We start from the raw sequence: 13467 nt of genomic DNA on the forward strand, positions 1-13467 counted from the left end.
TTCAGGATGAAGACAGGATAAACGTAGGAGGTTGCGGAGGTCCTCGGGAGCCTCGCACCTACGCGGCCATCTTGGTTGCGCGCTAGGCTCCTCCCCAGATGTCAAAAATTTAAGGGGAAGTGCACCTACTCTAAGTTGAAAAAGAAGCTTTCTTTCTAAGGGCCTTGTTATAATATCCCAGTATGGTTCCAGACAAGGATACATCTTTCCTCTATAAAATCTGAAGTCATAGAACCAGCACTCATACTATTCCAATTCCGTCGAGCAACCAGCTCCCAATACATGTTCTTTAGAATACTTTTGGATGGAAAGCTGGCTCTCGCAGGATCATCCCAGAGTGAGCGCAAGCCAAGCTCATACAGGGATGTCCTAAGTGCCTTTAACCATTCTATTTTGTGATGAACATCAGACCTTATGATGTCTAAGAAACCATCTACATAATGGGAAAGAACAGGAGTCGTCCATAACCTGCGCCAATACAAAATCGGGCGCAGTTGTACCATGTCTGAAATTGCTTTTCTGCCCAAATCATATTTGAGGGGCACCAATGGAGTACTTTTAGGGAGTCCTGTTATTGCCCTAAGAAATTTGTTTTCTGAAGATTGGAGTGCAACAACCTTCTCAAAGCCCCAGAGCTCAGCACCATATAAAGCGGAGCCTAGAGCTTTTGCTTCATAAACCTGTAGAGCAGGTTTTACAGGTTTGGTCAATGATTTTCTGTGCTCTGAGGAAATGGTTCCTGCCAATTGCCTATGTCTGAGTGGAGCAATGTCAACATGATGTCGCCAATTCATCTCGCTAGAAATGTGCATACCCAGGTATGTAAAAGTATTCACAACTTCTAGCGGGCGATCATTTAGGATACTTTTTGATTTAAAGCTACGATGAGGGTTAAATATCATAAGCTTTGTTTTGGCAGTGTTAATTTCTAATCCATACTCCCCACAAAATTGGTCAAAAATAGATAAGGCACGCTGCAGACCACTCGGGGTTTTAGATAGGATGAGCGTGTCATCAGCAAACATTAAAATAGGAGTTTTTATCCCAGCTAAAAAGGGAGCGTCCACTTGTGCAGAGGTCATACGGACTACCACATCATTGATGTATAAGGTGAAAAGGACGGGAGCCATCGAACATCCCTGCCGGACTCCCCTTTCAACAGGGAAGTCCGTGGTTACCGAACCGAGTCCTCCCCACTGAATTCTGGCATAGTTAGATTCATGTAGCCTCATTATTAAAGACAGTAGATCGCTAGGGAGACCCTGCTTGCTTAGAACCGTCCAGAGATTAGAGCGAGGGACAAGGTCGAAAGCGGCCCGTAGATCGACAAAGGCTGCATACAAGCTGCCTTTACCCAGCACCACCGTCTTCCATTGTAGCAGGGTAAAACGGAATACCTGGTCGACCGTGCTTGTGGACCGTCGAAAGCCAGCCTGGAATGGTGAGAGGGCATTTGTCTCATCCGCCCATTCCAGGAGCCTATTGACGATCACGCGTCCCACAACCTTTTGGACGGTATCAATAAGGCTTATTGGCCTGTAATTTCCTGGAAGGGATCGGTCACCCTTCTTAAAAATAGGAATGATAACTGCACCCTGCCAGGATTTTGGTACCGCAGCACCCAAGGCTATAGCATTAATAAGAAGGTGAATATACTGGCACCAGCGATCCTTGTCGTTTACAAATAAGTCAGCTGGCACACCATCAAGACCAGGAGCACGACCACAGGCAACCGTGTTCAGGGCCAGCATAATTTCAGCGGCGCCAAAAAGATTCACTTTAGGGAGATCAACCCTAGGCTCCTGAGCCATGCTGTCATTTTTTGGAGCAGCATACTGGTTTTTGAAAAATTTTATCCATGCTTCTTCAGGCACATTGTTGTTTGGGGACCCCGGAGAACCAACTTTACCCCATCTAACAATATACCAAAATAACCGGGAATCCCTACTGTCACTGGCTGCCTTTAACTCGATCCAGTGATGTTCGTCCCAAGCTTTTTTTGCCTTGGATATGCTAGTTTTATAGTTCTTTCTAGCGGCTTGAATTAGAGTGGATTGACCCCCTTTAATAGCTTCACCTAGGGTTAATCTTGATTTCCTGCATTGTTCGTTATACCATTTGGCAGGTTTAAGAGCTCTATTGCCTTTATTTTTAACAGGTTTCAGAAAATACTCCTTAATCTTGTAGAAAAGAGCATTGTGTAATCCTTCAACTTCGCCTAAGCCACCTCCAAGTGAATTTAGGTTCTTTATATCTGATATTGCAGTGTCCACCCGTGAATTAATCACGGCAATGACCTGGTGGTTGGTTGCTACCTTTTCCCATCTTAACCTCCGCATGTAGTTTGTAGGAACGACCCGTGGGGGAGCAGTCGCAAAAGGACAAGGGGGTAAAATGGTATAGAGCCACCATTTATGAGTGGTACACAAAGGATTGTGGTCGCTCTCTATCCTCTTTACAACCTCCATATCACAGATCAAGGGCCCTAGTTTTAGGCTACATATCACATAATCAATTCTTGTGGTATGTCGACCATTGTCGAATGTATTTGACCCATTCCTGTCGCCGCTAGTCCTACCGTTTAGGGCTCTTAAGCCCTTTTCGTAACATAAGGAATTTAGGGCTATAACATCTGAAGTCCACCGCAGAACCGGTGGAAGCTCTAGTTTGGGAACACCCCATTGTTGATCCTCCTCGTCACCAAATAAGTCATCATTATTAAGTAGGGGTTCAAAAGTTCTGTTAACATCACCCGCAATGACAATGTTATTGTTTAAAGAATAGGTGTCGAGTTTAAAGAATAGGTGTCGAGTAGACTACTTAGAGCGACTAAGGTATCGGACCTTCTACCCTTGTTACTCCGGGCATATACATTGTAAATGTCCAATCTTCCCAATGTATCTGATTCCAGTCTAATTAGTTGGATGTCTAGGTTATTAATATCAATAACTTTAATAACCGGCTTTAGGCACTGGCAAACCCATATTGTTAATCCTCCCATGGGTCTGCCCCTAAGGCCCTTAGAAGCCGGCACAGAATAATTAAGATATCCCTGAGCAAAACAAGGTTCACATGACCAAGTCTCTTGGAATATGCAAAGGTCATAATTGTTGACAAAACTAAGCCAATCTGCTGATTCTAATTTGGAAATCAGCCCAGCAATATTCCAGGACAATAAGCTCCCCTTAGTTCCCTGGACATTACTGGGGCATATAGTGGTCAATGGAGGATCAGAGACTTGTTTTGGACAGATGTCTATAATTGCTTCCTTTTGGAGATTTCTTGTCTTATTTCTAATAAGAAATGGATCAAGCATTGGTTGAACGGTGCTCGCTGTCATGACCAGATTGTTATTAAGTCAATCTACATCTTCGAGGTTGGCTAACACCTCAAAGCGATTACTCGTCAAAATTGGGGCATTTATTTGGTTACATAGTGAGGTTCCAAGATTAAAACTAGAAACTGGCCTAGATCTAGGAAAGAAGTAAGTCAGTTCCCAGGTAGTAATATCGGACCTCCTGTGATCTGTATGCCAGTTTAGGATGTAATTAACAGCCCTGGGGTCCCTGAAGTTAACCAGGATAATGTCTCCTTTTATGTTTTTTGGTGTATTACCCAACCATGATAAACGCCTAACATGTAGGATTTCCCCATTAATGTACGAGGGGAGGGGGCGATTTTGTCCCAGCCAGTGAATCACCTTGTTTTTTAATTGGGAATATCCCTCTTTAACCTCGCTCTTCAAAATGGGAACACCCGCAAGCACCACTACAAGCGGTACAGCCTCTGGTGGGAGATTAACAGAAGGAGAATCGTACATCTTTGCCATAGGGGCTAAACGACGAGTCTCACTATCAGGATTTACTACCCCAGGTAATAGAATATTTCCTCCTTGGCATGGCATGACCTTTTTTGGCTGGATTGACTTAACAATACTGGTTCTTCCTGCATGGTTGTTTATAGCATTATTTATACTACTCTCACCCTGGCTAACTATCTGGTGTGAAAGTAGAGTGGGAGATAATACCGCAGGAACGGGCACAGTAGAAGACGGCATTGTTAACTTTACAGAACTCTTACATGAGTCTCCTTTGCTGACAACTATAGATTCTACTTTCGCCAGCCGTTTTTCAATATTTTTTAGACTATCCAAAATGGGTATCAAATGGGTTTTGAACAATTTGTCTATGTTGCCCATTAGTTCTGCTATTGTGATATCGTTTACAGAACAAGATACCGAGGTACCAGGAAGGGGTGTATCAATGGCAACGTGGATGGAACTATTAGCAGTATGAGCCCGATTCGAATTGTGGCTGGGTTTGCGTTTGCCTTTATTTTTACAGGTTACTGGATCTAGCTTCCTCCTTTTCTTTGGTAATGGACCTATTCGTTTAGGTGCCCCTGTGAAAATAGTGTTTTGAGGTGATGATGCCACTATTTGTAAATCGTTAGATACAACTGGCGGAGAAGTTACCTCTGTAAGACATGGTGAGGTAGTAAAGGACAAATCTTCCAATAGATCATACATGGAAGGATTACCAGGGGGTATTGGCTTGTCGGTGTTATCCGAACAAGATAAAATCTCGTGATCGGGAAGGGGGCTTTTATGAGATAAATTAACATTATCGAGCAAATTTGAAGTTAGGGACATATTTTTTATATGCTCTACAGAGCTGCGACGTCTCGCCCTTAGTTCGGCAAGGGTCGTTTCTCTGTCTGCCCCGGGATTAACTTTCCAAACATAGCCATCTAATGTGCCCTTACTGCTGGCCATGATCATGTAGCTAATAGACCGCAACCCTAGTGAAGCAAATCTAACAATACCTCGACACAAAATGTAATTTACAATACAATACACAAGGTGAACATTTAAAAACTACAACCACAAGTAATAGCTTCTACAATACCCCTAACTACAAGGACCCTTCAAGGAGTTGCACATTGATTATGTTGATATGATTGACAGATGCAACCGTTACCGGTATCTCATAGTTGTAGTCTGTCCATTTTCAAGGTGGATCGAAGCAGGCCCTTGTGTGCACTGTGATGCCAAGTCTGCTGCCACTTTTCTGAACCGTGAGGTTATTCCGAGATGGGGGAATTCCCGAAGGGATCAGATCCGACAATGGCACACACTTTGTGAATAACATCTTTTCCCATCTTACCACCTTGCTAGGAATTACACACAGGCTTTCATCAGCTTATCACCCTCAAAGTAATGGTATTGTGGAGCGCCTTAATGGCCTCCTCAAAAACAAATTGAGTAAACTGTGTGTCACCTTGAAAAAGAACTGGTTGTACTGTCTCCCATTAGCATTATTTGCTCTCAGAAATACCACAGGGTCAGATCACCATTTGACCCCACACCAAATAGTGACTGGGAGGCTTATGAGTACATTTGTGCCCCCAACTAGACACAAGTTGCAAACTGAAAGTGCACCTGAAGTTGTTCAAACTGAAATGTCTGACTATATTGCACAGCTAACAAGAGCCGCAAAGTTCTTCTCTAAACAGGTCACCCAGGCAGCAGATAAGCGCGCCAACGCACTTCCAGCAGATGAACAAAGACCACCTTTACCAGTTGGAACTTTAGTGTACACAAAGAACTTTATCCGTACCTGGAAGGACAGCAATTTCAACGGGCCCTTCCCAGTAACTCACAGCACAGCTACTGCGTTGAAAGTTCAAGGACATAAGCCATGGTACAATCTGAGGGACATCCGCCTGGCGCCGACCTTGCCATTTATCCTTTCGGGCACCGAGCAGGAAAAGGAGGCGGGAGAACAGGAGAAGCAACCAGAGTAAAGCCTCCCTCCAAAGCTTCAGCTTCAACAGACACTTATTTTAAGATATGTACTTTTCTTTTATTTTTCCTCCTCGGTGTGTTAATATTGACGATGATAGCAGTAGTCTATTTCGATTTTTTCGCTACATTAGATATCATGCACATGCGTAGAAGTGTAGAAAATTATACTGATCATCACCCTCTCCACAATGCTCTGCTTGAAAATGGTTGGTACCAGCACATGCATAGTATAGGCCAATCTACAACTAATACCAGTTGTTATGTATGCTCCCTTATTCCCCATGCCACTGTGGTAGATAGATTGCATCACCCTAAGGAGGTACCCCGAATGTTACGCACTGTCTTTTGCACCTCTTTTTATGTAGAATAAAAGCACAGGTACAACCAATGCATGTTAGTCCGGCAACGTCTCGAGTCAATACAACCTTATTTGACACCACCCCTGGGGTCCTACAAATTCTGACAGAAAATGAAGACATAGTGAAGGAAGTACCAAGAATGAAGAAAGCAGGGCAGAGAAGAAACTATACAGTTTGGGAAAAATGGATATTACAGCGGGGCTTTTTAGGAAAGTCTAATCCATCATCCGAATGTAGTAACTATTCAGCCAAACCTCTGCCCCCTGACTGCGCAGCTAGGCCAGTACTCAATGTTACAGGATCAGTATTTGTCAATGATAAATGGCACACTGGTGCCACATTCGTATGTAGAGCTATATCATTGTGCAATGGCACGAAAACAAATAACCCTTTAAAATTTGATAAGGTAGCAGGACAATGTCAGCAAATATGGGATGCAAACATACAGAGATATACCTGGACAGGAACTAACACACACCCTAGGTTAGCAATAAAATTAACACAGTTTTCTCTTTGTTTTAGAGGAAATGGGACAGTAAAGGTGGGAAGAAACCGCAACTGTAATACCACCGTGGACAACGCCGACATGCAGGGGGGCACCGCCAGCCTGATGGACCACTTTTGGCAATGTGGGGCCCGGCTCCACCTACAGCTACCCCCGAACTGGAGTGGTCTATGCGCCCTTGTCACACTGCAAACCCCCCCTCCCTGGTGATACCAGGAGTGGATATTGACATTGCATGACCATCCCATGAGCCGTCCAACGACCCTGCTGCATCACCACGTGAAGAAACGAAATGCGGAGTACTTTGGCATCACAACCTGGAAAGATGTTCCGCAAGAATACAGACTTTTTAATGATGCCCAGCTATTCTTTAGCAGCATTTTACCATTGTTTCAGGCAAAAGCAACTGCCCGCTGGCTCCAGATCACAAGCTGGGAGCTAATGAAGGCCATAAATGCCACGGAAGATGGCATCAATGCCATAAAGGAAGAACTACATGCCCTTAGATTAATGGTGATGCAGCATAGATACATTCTAGATTTGATGACGGCCATGGAGGGGGGTGTGTGCAAGAAGATTGGCTCCGCCTGCTGCACGTATGTGCCAGCCAATGATGCAGACAACGGGACATTGACCGGGGCCATTCGGACATTGCATGATCTCCACAAGAAGATGGTCGAAGAGGGGGGTGCTCCGGATGAGTGGTTCAAGGGCTGGTTCGATTGGGTGCCGTCCTGGATGTCGGGGTTGTTCAAGGCCTTGTTGCCTTCAATTGTTGTATTGCTTTTGATGTGCCTTGTATTTCAGGTGATGCTGGCTTGTTGCAAAAAGATGACAGCTAGCGTAGGAGGAGCATTCTTGGTCAGGAAAAGCCCCACAGATGTCGTAGAACAGAGTGTTATATATGAGGAGATTTCCTTTGAGGCTGGGAGATTAGAGAACAAGTAGTTAAAGAATCACCTAGAGGGGGGAATGATATAGGGAAAAATAGGATACATTTTGTGCAAATCCACACAGAGTTAAGGCCTGCAACTTCTATGCAGAAGTTCCAAGTTAAAAGCAGCTTTAGGCCTCAGTAGAAATACAGGCCCAGGCCTCTGCACGAGAAATAGGTCAGAAAATGCATGTTACAGGGACAATGAGTGTAGCTGAACTTATCAGGTCACACAGTTTGTTGAAAGTTCAGGAAATGGCTTGCAGTCACAAAGATAAGCCACTGCATGAAGCGTAGATCACATCTTCTTCCAGACTCGGGAAACCAGTAGTGTTTTAAATGTTGGAACTACCAAAACCACAAACCACAAGCCCATCTGCTAGAGAGACCGAGCTAGAAGGTGTCAATCATGTCTTTTGCAACCATGTTCCTAATGCATGCACACATAGATTAAGCACGCCCACAGGATGGACTGGCCCAGGTGCAAGTTTTGCCCCTGCTCATAAGTCGCTTCAGTTGGAAACCACATGTCACACTTACACGATGCTAGGCATGATGGATGAAACCACAGGTCAGAGGTCAGATAAGCATGTCCAAAAAGCGTTAGGCAAAAATATAACCACTTGCTTCACAGGAAAACAGATGTGTGTAAAATGTTGCTAATAACTATGAGAACAGGAAAATCACCGAGGAGGTTTCCGCCAATATGAGACCATATCTATATGCATTTTGTTTTCAGGAAATTCTTGTAACTGCTGATTTTAATCTACTCATTTGTGACGTAAATCCTATGCTTGTAACTTTTTTCTCTTGTGGTTTTAGAGTATATAAGCCACTGCTTTTGAACTGTTCGTTGGACATCAGACTCCAGTCTCAGCTGAGCCTGGCTGATCTCCCTAGCTGATTAATGCATTAAACCATATTGTATTGTCAACCTGCTCCTTTGTTATTCTTACAGAGATCTTTTCCCTTCAACAACACCTAGGGCGACCAACCGTCCGTACATTTCACGGACCGTCCGTAAATTGGACCTCACATCCGTTGTCCGTGAGGATCCCTTTTACGGACGCCTTTTGTCCGTAATTTTGGGCCTTTTAGGGAACAGAGCTGCTCCCCTGTGAAAGGCTTCTTTTCCCTGATGGGGCCGCCTTGCACTCCTCTGAACACAAGAGCAGTCCCACCCCGCCCATTGTCATTCTGTGTGGGGCTGATTGCCACATACAGAATGACAATGGGTCAGGCTGGGCTGGTACAGCATGTGGTGGCCTCCTCCAGCCTCGGTCCAGGGCATGGCATTCTGTCACACAGAAGTGCAGAAACACCCATGCTGCTGCTAGGTGAGAATCCAGTTCATCAAAGGAAGGGGTGAAAGAAGTTCAAAGGAAAGGATTATAGTTCTCTCAGAGTCTCATAGGTTGAGACCTGACGCATCTTCAATATTATATTCAAGGAAGCCATGGTTGCTGCTGTTTTATTTTATGCAACTAACAACTATTGACAAAGCCAATAGTTCTGGCTTGTTGTAGGTATAATGTTACTTGTTGTATTATATATCTTGGTGCAATGACAGAAGCAACAAAAATACCAGTCGGGCGGCACATTATACTAAGCACAGATTTTTAGCTTATGTGTTTTAAGCCGCGCCCTTAATTACATCAAACACCCTTTTGGAGAGACCCCCCTAGTTTTTTCATCCCACTTAAAGCTCTGGAAACAACACCGTGTCATAGTCACCCCACGTCCAGGCACTGCGCATCATGCATGACTCATGCCTTCCACTTTTTCAGATTGCCTATGTGCAGGGGCACAGTGAACCCTGCCCCGCCCTACCCCTTACTTTAGGAACTGCAGCGAGGGTGGAGTTCTTGATGGGTCTCTTCTATCTTCAACTCTGCAGACAAAGGCTCAGTTCACAATTATTGTGAAAAGGTGAGTGAGTAAGTAAGTGAAGGGATGGGTGGATGGATGACTGGATGGATGAGTGAAATGATGGACGGATGGATGAGTGAAAGGGTGGATGATGGGCGAGTGAATGGATAGATGAGTGAAATGATGGATGGATTGATGAATTGATAAGTGAAAGGGTGGATTGATGAATTGATAAGTGAAAGGGTGGATTGATGAATTGTTAAGTGAATGGATGGACGGATGAGTGAAAGGGTGGATGTAAGGCTGGATGAGTGAGTGAAAGGGCGGGTAGATGGACAAAAGGATGGATAGATGAGTGAAGGAGTGAAAGGGTGGATGGATGAGAGAAAGGATGGATGGATGAGTGAAAGGATAGATGAGTGATCGGTTCAATGGATGGATTCATGAGTGGATGAGTAGATGGATGGGTGGGTGGATGGAAGGATGGATGGCTTAGTGAAAGGGAATGGGGAGAGAAAGGGAGGATGGGTGGATGAATGGATGACTGAACGGGTGGAAGGATGAGTGACTGGGTGGATGAATGAGTGAAATGATGGCTGGATGGGTAACTGGCTGGATGGATGAGTGTACGGATGGATAGGGTGAAAGGGTGGATGGATGGATAATGGATGGAGTAAAAGGGTGGATGGAGGGATGAATGAGTGAAATGATGGATGAAAGGATACGTGATGGATAGGTTTGTAAATGGTTGATTATGGACATGGATGGGCACAGATGGAAGGACAGAATGAATGGTGAAATACTAAATGATGGATGAAAGTATGATTACACATTGTAAGCCCCATTATCTTAAGCAACATTTCCTTTACATTGACTTTCACATTTATAAGAGTGATTGTCTCTATATAATATGTGTGTGGTGTAACTCACTCCAAAACTCTGCCCTACATACTTGGTATGAGTAGCACTATAAAAGAAATTAAATACACATGAGAGAGGGTCTATGTGAAGATGAGGGGCGCCATTGGAGGGTGGTAGCAAGGCCAGACTGGCCGGACCGTGCATCGGGTGTTTTCTCTGGGAGCTGGAAAGGTGGGGTGGGGGCAGCGGTTTTGTTACAACAAAAAGACCTGCACATTTGCTGAAAGCTGCACGCATACTGAAAAAACCATGAAGTACACAATTGTCTCAACCTAATATAAACTTATTTTCACTTGTACCCAAGTGGTTGTCTATTTACTTACTTATATACTATTGCGCAACCGCCTCTCATGTGTCTGTAAAACTTACCTTTTGTCCTGAATTTTGATCTCCTGTCCTGAATTTTTGTCCTGAATTTTGACCCTTTGTCCTGAATTTTTACACTCACTGTCCTGAATTTGCACCCATGCCAGTTGGTCAGCGTAGCCACACCACGTCAACCGCCGCCAGGACTCCGCCTCGACGATGCTCCTGTAGCCAGGCTGTGGACTGAGAGGACAAAGAGAATGAAGCACCTGGAGAACAGTCTTAAATACCTCACCTACGTTTCGTTTCAGACAAGTTTCGGTTTGCACAGCCTTAAATACCTCAGCTACGTTTCGTTTCAGACAAGTTTCGTTTTGCACAGCCTTAAATACCTCACCTACGTTTCGTTTCAGATAAGGTACGTTTTCCACCGCCAGCCCTTCGTTATCCAGCCAGCCCCACCTCCTTCTCTGATCATGCAGGAGGCTCAGCCCCGCGGCGCAACTAAGGGCGCACCTCCCCTAGTCGCGGGGGGCGCCTGTTCATTCTAATTGCTTGCGGTTCGTTTACAAATAATGGAATTTATTTAACGGAGACAAGACGAGTTGTCCAGGATAACACAATGTAGTCAAGCGGGCAAGCTGGTACTTCATCCCCCTCTTCCTACGGTGCTCAGCAGTGCAGGTACTCTACCGTTCAAATTAAAGAAGGGCAGAAGCTCGGTACGTCAGTGCCGGGCCCTTTAAAGTACTGGCTCAAATATTTTAAACTCTTTCGTGCTCGGATTAAACGAACGACCGCCTTACATGGACCCATCATTCACCCAGTATCCCCTATAGTCCCGAGCTGCATAACTTACTCCAATCATCCAAATTAATTCTAGCTGCAATCTTAACATGAAAAAATATTTAAGTAGTGCGGGCATAGGCTTGATGCTTTATAGCCCTACCAGCAGCAGGTATTAAGGCTATCTCTGTGCAGTGGTGCACCGTTTATCAACCTTTAAAAGGTTAAAGGTGAGTGGACCGCTGAAAATGCAACATCTAGTCACCACTTAGACGCCTTACCGGCTCATGAAATGGGAGCCTTACAGAAATTCCAAGTGAAATTCAAGTGAATAAGTCACCATTCGTCAAAGGCATGTTTTGAAAACACGTGCAATAAATCATGAGACTTCAATAAAATGGCAGCGCCTTATAAAGGCGAACAGGGCATAAACATGTATACTAAAGTTAGAATACGGGAGCAGCGGTCTGTGTCCTCCATGTTTCTGAAGTCCAGCGAGCATAATATTGTATCAGACCATATTTGCACAGGGCATTTATTGTGCGGTGCAACGGCACACGGATGTCAACACAAGCGCTATACAAGCACTTTAATGTTCACTTAGAACAGCAGTGTAGCACTGGTTCATGTTCTCTAATGCAAGTAAACAAAATGTGCCCCGCCCGTATTCACTTTGGGTGCTAAAGACAACCATACTAGGGGCCACCAGTGCCGTTTATATCACGTGTCACTCACCGGTGCCACTGCACCGGATGCACTGTTTATGGCAGAATGTAGGAGGCAGTGTCATTGCAAGGGTGCCAGGGGCCCTAATGCAGGCAATGAAAATGTAAACCCGGCTCCTAGTTTGGCATTAGAAACAGCCCAAACGTGTCTGTTTTGCAAGATATCACTTTATTTATCTTATGCAACTAACAACCATTGACAAACCCAATATTTCTGACTTGTTGTAAATGTAATATTACTTGCTGTATTATATATCTGGTTGTAATGACAAAGTAGACCATACCAGTCTGGCGGCACACTAAGTTGAGCATAGATTTTCAGCTTATGTGCTTTTAAGCCACGCCCTTAATTACACCAGCCAAGCCCATTTGAGACACCGCCCAGTTTTTTCATCCCACTTAAAACCCTGGTATTATGTATGTTGTAGGCGGACTTTCTGCACTGAAAAGAGAATAACGTTCTTGCACTCTACCCGGTGGCACTGTGAGTCATGCATGGGCACAAGGCTTAGCCGTTGAGGCTTGTCTGAGGCCCCCAGCTGGGACCAGGAGGACATGAAACACGAGGCACCTTTAGTTCGTCCTTAAAACATCCAGACTAGTTCAATCGTGGATCTCCCGCTAGAGGTGCATTATAATAAAGTGACATTGGGTGGGTGTCACCACGAAGAAGCAACTCCTGCATGTGAGGGGTTGGTTCCGCAAAACCACCCAGGACTTTAAGTGGGATGAAAAAACTGGAGCGGGGTCTCTCATGGGGGCACGGCCAATGTAAATAAGGGCGTGGCTTAAAAGCATATAAACTGAAAATCTAGCTCCTTGTGTGCTCCGCCACCATCTGCACAATGTCTTTTTCTTTCCCTCTTCATGGCATCTCATAGCTTCTGCCGTCGGTCCCTCCTCCCTCCCAACATCTTCTCCACCTCCTTCCCTCCTTTCTACTTTTCATCCTTATTTTTTACCATCGTCCTGCTCTACTTTCGCTTTCGTTTTTCTTGTTCCTCCTCTCGCCTGCCCTTCCCTTTTCCTCACTTCTTTCCCACTCACAAAGTCCGTCCATCTTTACTTATTATTTCCCTGCTGCTTCCTTTCCTCACCCTCGTCTTCTCCAGTCTTTGTTCTCTGTGCAGCATTCAGCTTTTCTTCACCTTTCATTTACTGCTTCCTCTTCCTACAGTATCTCCCCTCCCTTTTCTCATCCTTCAGTCTTCTCCCCTAGCTTGTCCCCCCTTTCTCTCTCCCCCCTCCCTTCCTCC

General features: G+C 44.8%; 2 protein-coding genes across 2 annotated transcripts in view; one reads left to right on the forward strand and one right to left on the reverse strand.

Annotated features, from left to right (window-relative positions):
- The window catches only part of LOC146822902 (tyrosyl-DNA phosphodiesterase 2-like), a 243948-nt gene that overhangs the window by 227963 nt on the left and 2518 nt on the right, over positions 1 to 13467 (reverse strand). The window contains exon 2 of the mRNA XM_085606594.1: positions 10764 to 10943. The gene's annotated coding sequence lies outside the window, so the exon portion shown is untranslated. The remainder of the gene's footprint in view (positions 1 to 10763; positions 10944 to 13467) is intronic.
- On the forward strand, positions 6902 to 7618 carry LOC146822905 (endogenous retrovirus group FC1 Env polyprotein-like). Its single transcript, XM_085606330.1, has one exon. It carries the CDS (start codon positions 6917 to 6919, stop codon positions 7616 to 7618), a length of 702 nt encoding a protein of 233 aa, XP_085462456.1. The 5' UTR covers positions 6902 to 6916.

This window comes from Triturus cristatus, chromosome 5_2 (genome assembly GCF_964204655.1).
Source record: "Triturus cristatus chromosome 5_2, aTriCri1.1, whole genome shotgun sequence".
NCBI classification, from domain to species: domain Eukaryota; kingdom Metazoa; phylum Chordata; class Amphibia; order Caudata; family Salamandridae; genus Triturus; species Triturus cristatus.

Coding starts and splice junctions, on each gene's coding strand:
- LOC146822905 (XM_085606330.1), top strand. CDS start 6,917: ATGAGCCGTCCAACGACCCTGCTGCATCACCACGTGAAGAAACGAAAT.